The 13,674-nt window shown below is 45.3% G+C and overlaps 1 protein-coding gene across 1 annotated transcript; it reads left to right on the top strand.

Annotated features, from left to right (window-relative positions):
- Positions 1-4,819: 4,819 nt before the first annotated feature.
- sox12 (SRY-box transcription factor 12) lies at positions 4,820-12,013 on the top strand. The gene has a single exon (XM_073062144.1). It carries the CDS (start codon positions 5,027-5,029, stop codon positions 6,017-6,019), a length of 993 nt encoding a protein of 330 aa, XP_072918245.1. The 5' UTR covers positions 4,820-5,026; the 3' UTR covers positions 6,020-12,013.
- Positions 12,014-13,674: the final 1,661 nt, after the last annotated feature.

Raw genomic sequence — 13,674 nt, 5'->3', positions numbered from 1 at the left:
ATTAAGCGAGGACAATAATCTTGGCTGAGATTGATGTTCACATCAGATGAAAGAATAATAAAAGCTACACAACTTTTAAATCTTCCTACCTATTGTGATCTCAGTGATTAGTTGCAAATTCGAAACAGCACGATTTCTGATTGGAATTCTTTCCTCAAAATTGACAATTAAGGAAATTAGATATTGTAAGGGTATGTGTACTGATGAATACATAAATATATATTCTCAGCTACTCATTCCGTATGAAATCAATCAAAGCATTATTTTGATAATGAATAATTCATCTTTTGAATGGAGAGTGCATGCATCTCTCTATCACACTGATGAACATTGGGGCTGAGTGCATTTTGTGCAAAAGTATGTTTGCATTAAATTCAAGAAACACACACACACACACACACACACACACACACACACACACACACACACACACACACACACACACACACACACACACACACACACACACACACACACACACACACACACACACACTGCGGGAGGAACTCAGCAAGTCAGGCAAAATCTGTGGAGTGGAACAAGCAGTAGATGTTTCGGGCCAAGACTCTTCGTCAGGAAATCGGAATCCTGATGCAGGGTCTCGGCCAGATACTTCAACTGTCCTCTAGAACTCACCAGGACGGTGAGCTGTTTACCTGTGCTGCACACTACGTGAACTCTTAATTATACTTTATCAGAATCAGAATCAGGTTTATTATCACCAGCATGTGATGTGAAATTAGTTAAATTAGCAGCAGCAGTTTAATGAAGCAAAACATAATCTAGCAGAGAAAAAAAATAAAAATAATAATAAATAAATAAATCAATTACACATATTGAATAGATTTTTTAAAAACAGAAATATATTATTAACTTATTTGTAGTAATATTTTGTTTTATGTGCTGTGTGTGATATTCTCCGCACAATGAAGTAATGAAGGCTACCCCAGTAAATATATTTAAGACAAGCTTGGATAGAATTTGGCATAGCAGGGGAGTTGAGGGTTATGGGGAAAAGGCAGGTAGGTGGAGATGAGTCCATGGCCAGATCAGCCATGATCTTATTGAATAGCGCAGCGGGCTTGACGGGCCAGATGGCCGATTCCTGCTCCTATTTCTTATATATATGGTTTGTGGGCACACCATGGTCTGGAGGAATGTTGTTTTGTTTGGTTGTACAGTGCCGAGAAAAAGCATTCACCGCCCTTCAAAGTTTCAACGTTTTATTGTTTTACAACATTGAAACATGGTGGATTTAGTTTGGCTTTTTTGACACCGATCAACAGAAAAAGACTCCTTTGTATCAAAGTGAAAACAGATCACCACAAAGTGATCTAAATTAATTACAAATATAAAGCACTAAATAATTGATTGCGAAAGTATTCATGACCTTCAAGTCAGTATTTAGTAGATACACATTTGGCAGCAATTACAGCCTTGAGTCTGTGTGGATAGGTCTCTATCAGCTTTGCACATTTTCGCCATCCTTCATTACAAAACTGCTCAAGCTCTGTCAGATTGCGTGGGGATCATGAGTGAACAGCCCTTTTCAAGTCCAGCCAAAAGTCCTCAGGACATTGGCTTTGTTGTTTTTAAGCCATTCCTGTGCAGCTTTGGCTTTTTTTTTGGTCATTGTCTTGTTGGAAAACAAATCTTCTCCCAAGTCGCAGTTCCCTTGCAGTCTGCATCAGGTCTTCTCAAGAATTTCCCTGTATTTTGCTGCATTCGTTTTACCCTCTATCTTCACAAGCCTCCCAGGGCCTGCTGCAGTGAAGCATCCCCACAGCATGATACAGCCATCACCGTGCTTCACAGTAGGGATAGTGTGTGGTGTTTGGTTTATGCCAAACATAGCATTTAGTCTGATGGCCAAAAAGTTCAATTTTGGTTTCATCAGATCGTAGACATTCTTCCAGCTGACTTCAGACTCTCCCATATGCCTTCTGGCAAACTCTAGTTGAGATTTCATGTGAGTTTTTTCAACAGTGGCTTTCTCTTTGCCACTCTCCCATAACACTACAACTAATGAAGCAACTGGGCAACAGTTGTTGTATGCACAGTCTCTCCCATCTCAGCCACTGAAGCTTGTAATTCTTCCAGAGTATTTATAGGTCTCCTGGTGGCCTCCCTCACTCATCCCCTTCTTGCATGGTTGTTCAGTTATTGAGGACAAGCTACTCTAGGCAGGTTTACAGCTGTGCCATATTCTTTCCATTTCTTGATGATTGACAACAGTACTCCAAGGGATAGTCATTGACTTAGATATTTTCTTGTACCCTTCTCCTGACGTGCTTTTCAATAACCTTTTCACAGAGTTGCTTGGAGTGTTCTTTTGTCTTCATGATGTAGTTTTTGCCAGGAAACTGACTCACCAGCAGTTGGACCTTCCAGATTCAGGTGTATTTTTACTACAATCAATTGAAACACCTTGACTGAGCACAAGTCTCCAAACACAAATCTCTATTTAACTAATTATCTGACTTCTAAAACCACTTGGCTGCACCTGTGACAATTTGGTGTTTCATATTAAAGGTGGGTGAATACTTGTGCAATCAATTATTTTGTGTTTTATGTTTGTAATTTAGATCACTTTGTAGAGATCAGTGTCAAAAAAAGCAAAATTAAACCCACTGTGATTCAGTGTTGTAAAACAATAGAACATGAAAATTTTGAAGTGGGGGGTTGAATATAGGCATTGTATTTATCAGAATCAGGTTTAACCAGGCAATCTTTTGAAATTTATTATCTTAGTAGCAGTAGTACAATGCAATACATAACATCAGCAAAACAAAAATCATGAATTGGAGTAAGCCACACACACAAAATGCTGGAGGAACTCAGCAGGCCAGGCAGCATCTACGGAAACAAGTACAGTTGACTTTTTAGGCTGAAACTCTTCCGCAAGACTGGAGAAAAAAAGATGAGGAGTAGATTTCAAAGGTGGGGGGAGGGGTAGGAGAAACACAAGGTGATGGGTGAAACCTGGAGGGGGAAGAGTGAAGTAAAGAATTGGGAAGTTGACTGGTGAAAGGCTGGAGAGCTGGAGAAGGGGGACTCTAATTGGAGGGAACTGAAAACCATGGAAGAATGGGAAGGGGAGGAGCACTGGAGGGGGGTGATGGGCAGGTAAGGAGATAAGATGAGAGAGGGAAACAGGAATGGGATTGTTGAAGGGGGATGGCAATTACAGAAGTTCAAGAAATCGATGTTCATGCCATCAGGATGGAGGCTACCCAGGTAGAACATAACGTGCTGCTCCTCCACCCTGAGTGTGGCCTCATCACAGCAGTAGAGCCCCCACCCCCCAAGCATTTTGTGCGTGTTGGTTTGGATTTCCAGCATCTGTAGACTTTCTCGTGTTTGGAGTCTTCTGCTTTTATTTCAGATTTCCATCAGCTGCACTCGTATTTTTCCACCAGTGGTTTCTCCAACTTTGGGTCCTGATTCGGTTCTCCAAGGTTAGCCATAGTAAATCTAAAATGAAACACTGAGCAGTTTGAACAGCCCCTGTGGAAAGAGAAATAAGTAACGTTCAGATACCGGTGAACCAGGGGAAGTTTGATATTGAACACATTTTAACTTGCAGAGATGGAAGGAAGTGGAAAGAACAGAATTACAAAATGAATCACTCCACCTCAGTGTGGCAACCTGATCTCCACTTTGATCACTTTACATGACCTTGTTTTGGTTTAATTGTATTCCTTCTTGTAAAATTATATATAGCTTATGCTTAATTTATTACTTGTGATGGCTGCTTATGTGCTGGTGTACTGCTGCAAAAATGTCTTCTCACTGAATCTGTGCAAATGTACTTGTGCCCTTAACTGTAAATGCCACTTTGATGTCCCTTTAACTTCCTCTGAACTTTCCCTCCCTCCATCCCTGCCCTCTTATCACACATTCCTCAGCCCTGCAACTCGTCCTTTGCTGCATACTAAAATGTTTCTTTGTGATTCTGAGCGTGGACCAGTGTGGGTTACCCCTCTCCGGGGGAGAGAGAGAGGGGGGTGAGAAAGAGTGAGAGAGAGGGTGGAAAAGGCTTTTGATGAAGGGTTTCGGCCCGAAACATCGTCACTACCTCCTCCCATAGATGCTGTCTGGCCTGCTGAGTTCTGCCAGCATTTTGTGTTTTTATAACTTTCTGTGTTTTTTTTTTATTACGTAGTTCGGTCTAGTTTTTTGTGCTGCGTCATGTAACACCATGGTCCTGAAAAACGTTGTCTCACTTTTACTATGTACTGTACATAGCAGTTATGGTCGAAATGACAATAAAAGTGACTTGACTTGATGGGGGAAGGGAGAGCGAGAGGGGGAGTGGAACAGTGGGAGAGGGAGAGGGGGAGGGGAGAGAGAGGGAAGGGGAGTGGGAGGAGAAGGAGAGGGGAGAGGGAGTGAGGGAGAGAGCAGGAGAGCAGAACAGTGGGAGAGGGTGAGGGGGAGAGAGAGGGAAGGGGAGGGGAGAATAGAGTGGGGAGAGGGAGTGAGGGAGAGGAGGGGAGAGAGCAGGAGAGTGAGAGTGGGAAGGGGAAGAAGAGAGTGGAGGAGAGGGAGTGAGAGAGGAAGCGGGGTAGAGAGAGGGTCAGGAGGAGAGGGAGGGAGGGAAGGAGAGAGGAAGAGAGAGCGAAAGAAAGAAGTTAAGAATGAGTTGGAGCTTTCCAAAACACGAGAAGGTAGTTCCACGCCCAGTGTTGTTTAGTCCGTGCTCCGCTCATTGGTGGGTGGGCTGGTAGTAACCGTTTACAAGCAGCCAATGGGATCGGCGGCAGGGTGGGATCTGCGGGGTCTGGGTCGCGGACGGAGAAATTTACAACTCGGAGCGGAGCAGAGCAGGAGCGTGTGCATTTCAGAGGCTGCAGAGAAACTACTGCTGCGCTCCTGGGACTCCGGTGTAGAGGTTGGGACGCGTTTGTAGGTCAGTTCTTGGGGTCTAATCATCTCTCTCCCCCCGCCCCACTCACCCCTCCTCCTCCGGCCCCTTGCCCACAACTCCCACGCCCCGCGGCGTTTTCTTCTCAAACTTTGAGGCATGGTTGCCGGAGAGAGCGCCGAGTCCAGCGATGCCGAGACGGGGATGGGCGGCTCTCCTCCCCGGCTGGGTCTGCGGACCGAACCGGCTTGGTGCAAGACTCCGAGCGGTCACATCAAGCGGCCGATGAACGCGTTCATGGTGTGGTCCCAGATCGAGAGGAGGAAGATTATGGAGCAGTCGCCGGACATGCACAACGCGGAGATCTCCAAGCGCCTGGGAAAGCGCTGGAAAGCCCTGGACGACGGCGAGAAGATCCCATTTATCCGAGAGGCGGAGAGACTCCGGCTTAAACACATGGCCGATTATCCGGACTACAAATATCGACCCAGGAAGAAAGGCAAAGGAAGCGCCATCGCCAAGATGCTGAGCAGGAAGGTGGCATCGGCAAGGAATGGCTTAGCCGGCAAAAAGCAGAGGGCCAGGGGTGCCAAGGGGGCGTGGAAGCCCAAGAGGAGCGGCGCCGTCCGGCCGCTGGCAGAGGATGTGGAGGAGATCGACCCTGCCGGCGGGTTGATGGAAATCCGCCTCGCCCACCAGGGTCAACCAAGGAAACCACGGCCACCCTGGGAAGGGATCGTCGGCGAAGATCCCGACTACTGCCTGGCATCTGAGCTGCCCGGGGCTGACCCCGCGGTCGCCGACACCGTGACTGGGGAGCGACGAGACGTGAGGGCGTGCGAACGCCCCAGAGAAGCCGCCCGGTCCCCTTCGCCCACCTCCAGCAGATCCGGCTCCTGCTCGCTCGCCTCGTCGTCCTCGTCTGACGAGGAGCTGGAAGACGAGATCCTGAACATTATCGCCAGCGCCAACTTTGAGAGCTTGCCCCTGGACACACTGGACTCTCTGTCGCTGGACAGGGACGTGGACGGTTCCCTCACGAACTCAGCATCTCACTTCGAGTTCCCGGACTACTGTACTCCAGAAGTTAACGAGATGATTTCTGGAGACTGGCTTGTCTCCAGCGTTTCCGATCTGGTATTTACCTACTAAATGTCTCTACGGAGATTTTTTAAAAAAATAATTTTGCCTTTTTAAAAGAACATAATTCCTCTTAAAACTCACACAAAGCAAAAAATAAGATTTAAACCAGCAATTTCAACGTGCATTTTTCTAGATTTTTGAATCGCATTTTCCTGGATTTTTTAAAAACATGTTTAAATCGCCTCTAAATAACCCCGCCCTTATCCCGGAGTAAATCAAATTGATGCATTTTTTAAAATATTCTCTACCTTTTTTTGTCCACTATACAATAACGCCAGTGCCGTGATCGGGATATCGATAATGCACACACCTGCCTTTTATAGTTGGGCGGTAATTTTTGTTTGAGTGTGTATGTGATATGTAACTCTTAGCTTTGAATGCCGGTCAACAGTTCCAAGGGAGAGAAACAGTTTTACGAAGAACCGTGTGTTTTCGTGGTTTCACGGCGGATTTTTTAAACAGTTTTTTTTAAAACTGTGGGTTTAATAATTTTTTTTTACACACAAAAAAAAATCTGGAATACTCAGGACAATTTGCACGCGTGGGGAAACGAGGACTGACAGTGAGATCCGTCGCTTTGCGAGTTCAGACCGTGGCGTGGAGTGCTTTGCGAGCCAGTGGGCTGGGCACTTTCTTTGAACCTGACCGTCTCCTGGGAATCTGGGTTTGAGATAACATGCATGTCGTGTTTGAGGCCAGCTCGCAGCTGCCTTGATAGTGTTCCGGCGTGGAGAGACTTTCAATTTGCCAGCTGGTTGGATTGACAATCTTGTCTCCGAGCGCGGAGAACCCCGCTGGGTCCTAGCGAGCTCTGTGCGCTCGCCGATCAAACCCTGATGGGACAAGGGCGACGAGAGAGGAGAGTGGAGGAGTGTCTTTAACATACATTTTTTTTTAAAAAAATCACAGTTCTTTCTTTTAAAAGAGTTTGTTTTTAGAAACCGTCTTTGTGCTATTGATGCGTCCTATTAGCGCAAACCATCCACGTTTCGACTGATTTGTCATTTCACCGTCTCTTGTGTATATTGTACCTTCGCTGTGTCTGCTGCATTATGCCTCGGATCAGGAAAGCCGGGGGAGGTTTCATACGAGAACCATGGGCTGGCTGGGGGCGGACAGAGAGATGGAGCCGGAGTCAGAGTCAAAGCACCAAAGGTGTGGGCATAGGTCTTACAGCGTCCAGCGCAGTTTAATCTCTTGGGTCTCTGGGTGGGCTTGGGCACACGGTACGGCTGGTCTAATGGAATCTTATGGAAAGCCAAGAGAATGAAAAGGACCAATCTGGCGCCAATAGAAGAGGTAGGCATCCCAGGGAGGAGTGTGGAGGAGGGGTACCCTTGACATCATTGGTTGAAGGGGCAGAGAGGGAAGGGTTGAGAAGAGCATTTTTTCCACCCAGACTGGAGGTGTGGATCTCAAACTCCGTACCTGAAAGGGTGAAGGAGGCAGAAGCCTTCGCCTCATTTAAACAGTGCAAGTGTTAAGTGTGCACTGAAGCTGTGACCAGTTTTGAGCTACAGAGTGGACTTGCACTGGGCATCTTCCAGAGGCATTTGGGCTGAGTGGCTGGCTCCAGTATCCTCAATTGCTTGAAGTCTGCTTCTGGTCTGGAATACTTGATTGGGAAGGTCAGGCTGATGTGCATGTTGGCAGGTGTGTTGGTCTACAATTAAAGGGGTTTGGCAGAGGGTACAGGGGACCATGCTGCCTGTAATCAGAGTGGGGGGGGGGGAGAGGCTGTCACATTCTCACAGATGGGGCAACAGGGACCTAAAGCAACAGAAGGAACTCGCTCGTCTAGTCAGACAGCATCTGTGGAGGAAAAATTCAGTCCGTGACCTTGGGTCTTCCGGTCAGTAACTCTCCCTCCTTGAAATCCTGTCTGCAGAACACTCATCACCCTGTACCCTACATTCCTAATTCTAACTTTTACTTTTTTAATGAAAAAAAAGTACAAAGTAGTGATTGAGCATTGTGACATGACCCCCCCCCCCCCCACATTTATCATTCAATTTGTCTAAGATGTTTGAAGGCAAGAGAATGGAGGCGAGATTAATTGGGGAATTGTGTTTGTAGATTTTAATATCTTGGTGTTAACGTTCTGACAGTGTTATGCCACGCCTTGTTTGCCACTGTGCATGTTTAGAATGGAGGCAAAAAGGGGGGGGGAGGTGCAATGAATGGTCCCCAGATAATCGAGTGGTAAGCTTGAATTTGAATCTGATAATGTGATACAGTTAACCCTTTGAGAACCTCATTGCTTTGAATGACCCTTAAGTTAACGATCAATTTACTGTGAATATGGAATATTTGTGATTCCTCCAGTATCTCTGCAACTGAGCTCCACATGCATATGTCAAGTTTCAGAATGGAAATCAGATTTAATATCACTATCTTATGTGGTGAAAGTTGTCTTGTGGCAGCAGTGCATTACAATACATAATAAAAACTATAAATTGTAATAAGAAATGTATATATAAAATAAGTTGTGCAAAAAGAGCAAAAAATAGATTTAAAATTGTTTAATGTCATTTTTCGGGACACAAGTGTAAAGGAGAACAAAATAATTGTTACTCCAATCCAATGCAGCACAAACAAAACACAGTAAGATAAAGAACACAATAAATAAATACATAATTTCCTTTTTATATACATAGATGTATCATAAGTGTCCAGGCAGTGACACTAGGCATAAGGTGACTCTGAGAGGAAATGATAAAATAGTGCTGATGGGGGGTGGTAGTTAGTGGGTGGAGGTATAGATCAGCCTCACTACTTGGGGAAAGTAACCGTTTTTGAGTCTGGTGTTCCGCCCTCCCTGATGGAAGTGGCTACGTAGCATCCATGCCATTTAGATCTGTGCTCCGAGCTACTAAAGTGTCCAGGATTGTGTGACGACTTTGAGCAGCGGTTCCCAACCCGGGGTCCGTGGACCTGTGCTTAATGACATTGGTCCATGGTGTTTTTTTTTAAAAAAAAAGGGTTGGGAACCCCTGTCCTAGAGCTGTTTTGTGAGATTTGTGTTACAACCTTCACCACTCATGATTTGGTGTTCTCAAAGAACGTGGAGACCATTGAGATTTCAGGAAAAAAATTTCACATATTTGATACAGTGGTATAATTCACTTACAGGATGAGAAAGCCACTGCTGGGGTCCGCAATTAAGTCTCATCCCGAAGCTAACAATGGTGTATCTGGACTAACACATTGATCAGACCAGCTGACAATGGGAGATTCCCTTTCCTCAACGTATAATACTGAAAACTTTTAATTTGAGCTACAATGTATGGAGACACCCTGCCCGCCAGCCCCTGATTTAACCCAAGCCCATTAACCTACTGACTGGTACGGCTTTGGACTGCAGCACCCAGGAGGAAACCCGCGCAGTCACAGGGAGAACGTACAAACTCCTTACAGGCAGAGACAGGAATTGAACCCGGGTCGCTGGTACTGTAAAGCATTCTGCCCTTATCTGGAATGACCTGCTGAGAATTTCTAGGTACAAGATTCTGCAGATGCTTGAAATTTAGAGTAACACGTACAAACACGAGGAAATCTGCAGATGCTGGAAATTCAAACAACACACACTAAATGCTGGTGGAACACAGCAGGCCAGGCAGCATCTATAGGAGAAGTACTGTTGACGTTTCGGGCTGAGACCCTTCGTCAGGACTAACTGAAAGGAGGAGATACTAAGAGATTTGAAAGTGGGGGGGGGAATGTGAAATGATAGAAGAAGACTGGAGGGGGTGGGATGAAGCTAAGAGCAGGAAAGGTGATTTCTTTCTTTCTCCCGAGGGCTCCCATCCCATGATCCTTTCCCTTCTCCAGCTCTGTATAGCTTTCGCCAATCACCTTTCCAGCTCTTATCTTCATCCCGCCCCCTATACAAATCTGAATTAACAGGTGAAAATTCTCAGTAACACATACAAAATGTTAGAGGAACATAACAGGCCTGACATCAAGGCCTGAAACGTTGACTCTTTATTCCCTTCCATAGATGCTGCCTGACCTGTTGAGTTCCTCCAGCATTTTGTATGTGTTACCCTGAAAATTTCTAATATTTTTCTGTTAATTCTGATTTCTTTCTCTAAAGAAGGATGTAATTGACTCAAATTATTTTTGCAAAGTCCCAGTGGTTTTGTGGTTATCAGTATGGTGTTGGTTTATTTTGTTAATTAACCAAATTTAAATGCCCCAGGGCAATGGTCCAGCTTTTTCCCCCCCCACCTGTTCAGCAGAGTAACCACTGTGCCATTGTGGGGAGAAAATGAAAATGCTACAACCTGCTGAATGGCCTAACTGTTAATCAGTGGATCGAGGAGTGTGTGTATTTCAGATTGAGGCCTGCACCATCCTGATGTCGAGTCTGGACCTGAAACATCACTGATTCCTAATCCCCCACAGATGTTGCTCAACATGCTGAGTTCCTAGGCATTTTGTGTGCTGGTCAGTGTTCCACTGAATGTTAGAAACAGCAGATCACGCAGTGAGAGTAACAGAGTCCATACTGGCAGTCTGTTTCTCTTTCCGCAGATGCTGCCTGACCTACTGTGTCTTTCTAATATACCCTGTTTTTAATTTTTTACAATATTTTTTGGCTTTGAACACTGGTTACTGACTGCCAGCCTATTGATGGATTCGACAGAGTTCCAGCTGGACAATGAAACTTCAGATCAGTTGGCAAAGATACTGGATCAGCACACACCGATACTGCTGTGGAAACTGCGAGCGCTTTCACACTCCCGGGAGTCATGGTTCCTGAGCACATCCTACGCAGTCAGGAAGGCTCACCAATGTCTCTACTTTCTGAGGAGGCTGACGGGAGCTGGACTTTGCACATTCTGTAGAGAGCGACTTAACAAGTTGCATGGTATAGAAGCTGCCCTCCAGAAGACAGTAGTCAAAACTGCCCAACACATCACTGGCACCAGCCTACACGCCATCAAGGGCATATACACAGAAAGGTGCTGAGAAAAGGCCAGAAATATCATGAAGGATCCCACCCACCCTGCTCATGGACTGTTTGTCCCACTCACTTTAGGGGTGAGGCTACGAAACATCTACGCCAGAACCACTAGACTCAACAGCATTCACTTACCCCAAGCGGTAAGGCTGATCAGCACCTCCAACCACTAGCCCACCCCTCCACACCCTTCTTCTCTCCCCCCCCCCAACCAACCACCACTACTTCGTCATTTCCTGTCAGAGTCACCTTAACAACTCACAAAATGCTGGAGGAACTCGGCAGGCCAGGCATCATCTAAGGAAAAGTAAACAGTCGATGCTGCCTGTCCTGCTGAGTTCCTCCAGCATTTTGAGAGTTGCTTGGATTTCCAGTATCTGCAGATTTTCTTTTGTTTGTCAGTCACCTTATGTACAGACATTCCTGTGCCTAGTGTCACTTTAGACATATAATCAGTCTTTGTACAGTATATAATCTATCTTGTGTATTTTTATTTATTGTGTCTTTTATTATTATTGTTTTCTTTGTGGTACAATTATAGAGTAGCAATGTCTGTAACAGAGTAATAATTATATTGTTTTCTTTTACACTTGTGTACAGGAAATGACAGTAAAGAATCATGAATAAAAGACAAATCTCACATTGACTGAGTAAAACATTGTGCGTTTGGGTTTAGGAAAAACAATCCCTCTGGACCAGGAACTCGTTTCAAAAGATTGAGTGATCTTTTTTGTGTGCAGAGGAGTTGCTGCCAAGAGATGTTCAGCAATCGGGTTAATGTGAGATCGGGCTGGGGAACCAAAACTACCTCCTCCAGTCTCCATGTGCATTGAGAGATAGTAAGGACATTGTAGTCAGTGTAGATGAACAGAACGTGAGTTAATGATAGTGCATTATTGTAAATATTTGTCATAGATTTATTTTCAGAGATTTATAACTGTATAATTGGTTAAATTATTAAAATTCTGCCATTTTCTGTTGTCTGTGTAAAGAATGTTTTAATTATGGAAATTAAGTAATTAATATTAAAACGTTTACATCCTTTATCAGCATGGTTTCCACTGTTGGTCTGCTTTAGCACAGCACCGGGTACCAGCACAAGCCCATACCATTATACACAAAGTGCTGGAGGAACTCAGACCAGACAGCATCTATGGCAAAGGGTAAACGGTCAATGCTTCAGGCCGAAACCTATTATCAGGACTCGACTGAAGCTTCGAGTATTTACTCTTTTCCATCGATGCTGTCTGGCCCGCTGAGTCTCTGGCATTTTGTGTTTGATTTCCAGCTTCTGTGCATTTTGTCTCTCGTTTGTGATCCGGCTGGTTGTTATGCTGTTCCCTGCACTGCATTGGAATAGGACGCAACACGAGCAGAACGGTGACGTAGCGGTTAGCGCCGGCGACCCGGGATCAGTTCCTGCTGCTCTCTATAAGGAGCTCCCACCTACAGCTAGGTTTCCAAAGACACGCGGGTTGGCAGGTTAATTGGTCACGTGGGTGTAATTGGGTGGGGCAGGTTCATTGGGCCGGGAGCATTTGCTGTATCTAAAGTAAATTTTAAAAAATGGTCACCATCAATTAAGCTCTTTGGAGGTGCAGACAATGTTGTGATGTGGGCACACAACAGTGTCTGAGCACAGCAGGTTTCCACTAAGAGTAGAAGAGATGGCCTGTGTTTTCTCAGTGACGTTGGCAGGGCGGGGTGGGTAAGATTGACCGGGACACGGTGGAGAGCTCCCCCGCACGTCTTCAAAATGTTGCCATGTAACCGGGGGCCTTCAGATTAACCTTCATCTGAGTAGTGGCACTTCTCAATGGTGCGGCGCACACTTAGTGTTGTGAAGAAAGGCTCAGCCAGATCTTTTTATTGACTTCTGTGGAATGTCTAAATCGTTCTGAGGTGAGGTGTGCCTCCAGCCGAGCCACGGTGAGCATTAATGAACAGTTGGCTGGTTCCGTGGCAATCTGCCAGGCTGATGGGATCAGTCAGTTGGGTAGTCACTGAATATGGAAAGGTTTTCATCTGAGCACGTTGGATCTCAAACCAGTGCTATTTGCAGGAGTTAATATTTTTGGTATTGGTTTGTTAGTGTTTCGTGTACTAAGAAACTGTGAAAAGCCTGTCTGGCGTACTGTTTATACAGATTAAATCATTGCGCAGTGTGTTGAGGTGGAATAAGGTAAACAAAGTGTAAAAGCTACGGAAAACGTGCAAACTGTAAAACGTGCAAGCTAGATTGTGAGGCAAAGAGTCTGTCTTATCGTACAAGAAGTCCTTGCAAGAGTCTGATAACAGTGGGATTGGATCTACTCTGGAGCCTGGTGGTGGTACATGCTTTCTGGCTTTTGTATCTTCTGCCCGACAGGAAAGGGGGTAAAGAGAGAGTGTCTGGGGTAGGTGGGGTCTTTGATTATGCTGACTGCTTTACTGAAGTAGCAGGAAGTATAGACAATCACCATAGAATTGAGGCTGGTTCCTGTGATGTCCTGAGCTGTGTCCACAACTCTGCAGTTTCTTGTCAAGGGCAGAACAGTTGCCGTACCAAACTGTTACACATCCAGACAGAAGGCTATCTATGGTCCATTCTTAAAAATTGGTAAGAGTTGCATAGAAACGTAGCCGACCGTGTAACCTATTGTAAAAGCTGCCTAGAATTTCCCTAGTGCATAGCCCTCTATTTTTCTAAGCTCCATGT

The sequence above is a fragment of the Hemitrygon akajei genome, chromosome 11 (genome assembly GCF_048418815.1).
Source record: "Hemitrygon akajei chromosome 11, sHemAka1.3, whole genome shotgun sequence".
NCBI classification, from domain to species: Eukaryota; Metazoa; Chordata; class Chondrichthyes; order Myliobatiformes; family Dasyatidae; genus Hemitrygon; species Hemitrygon akajei.
The sequence above is the reverse complement of the archived record's forward strand: the minus strand, read 5'-3'. Positions and strand labels throughout refer to the sequence as shown.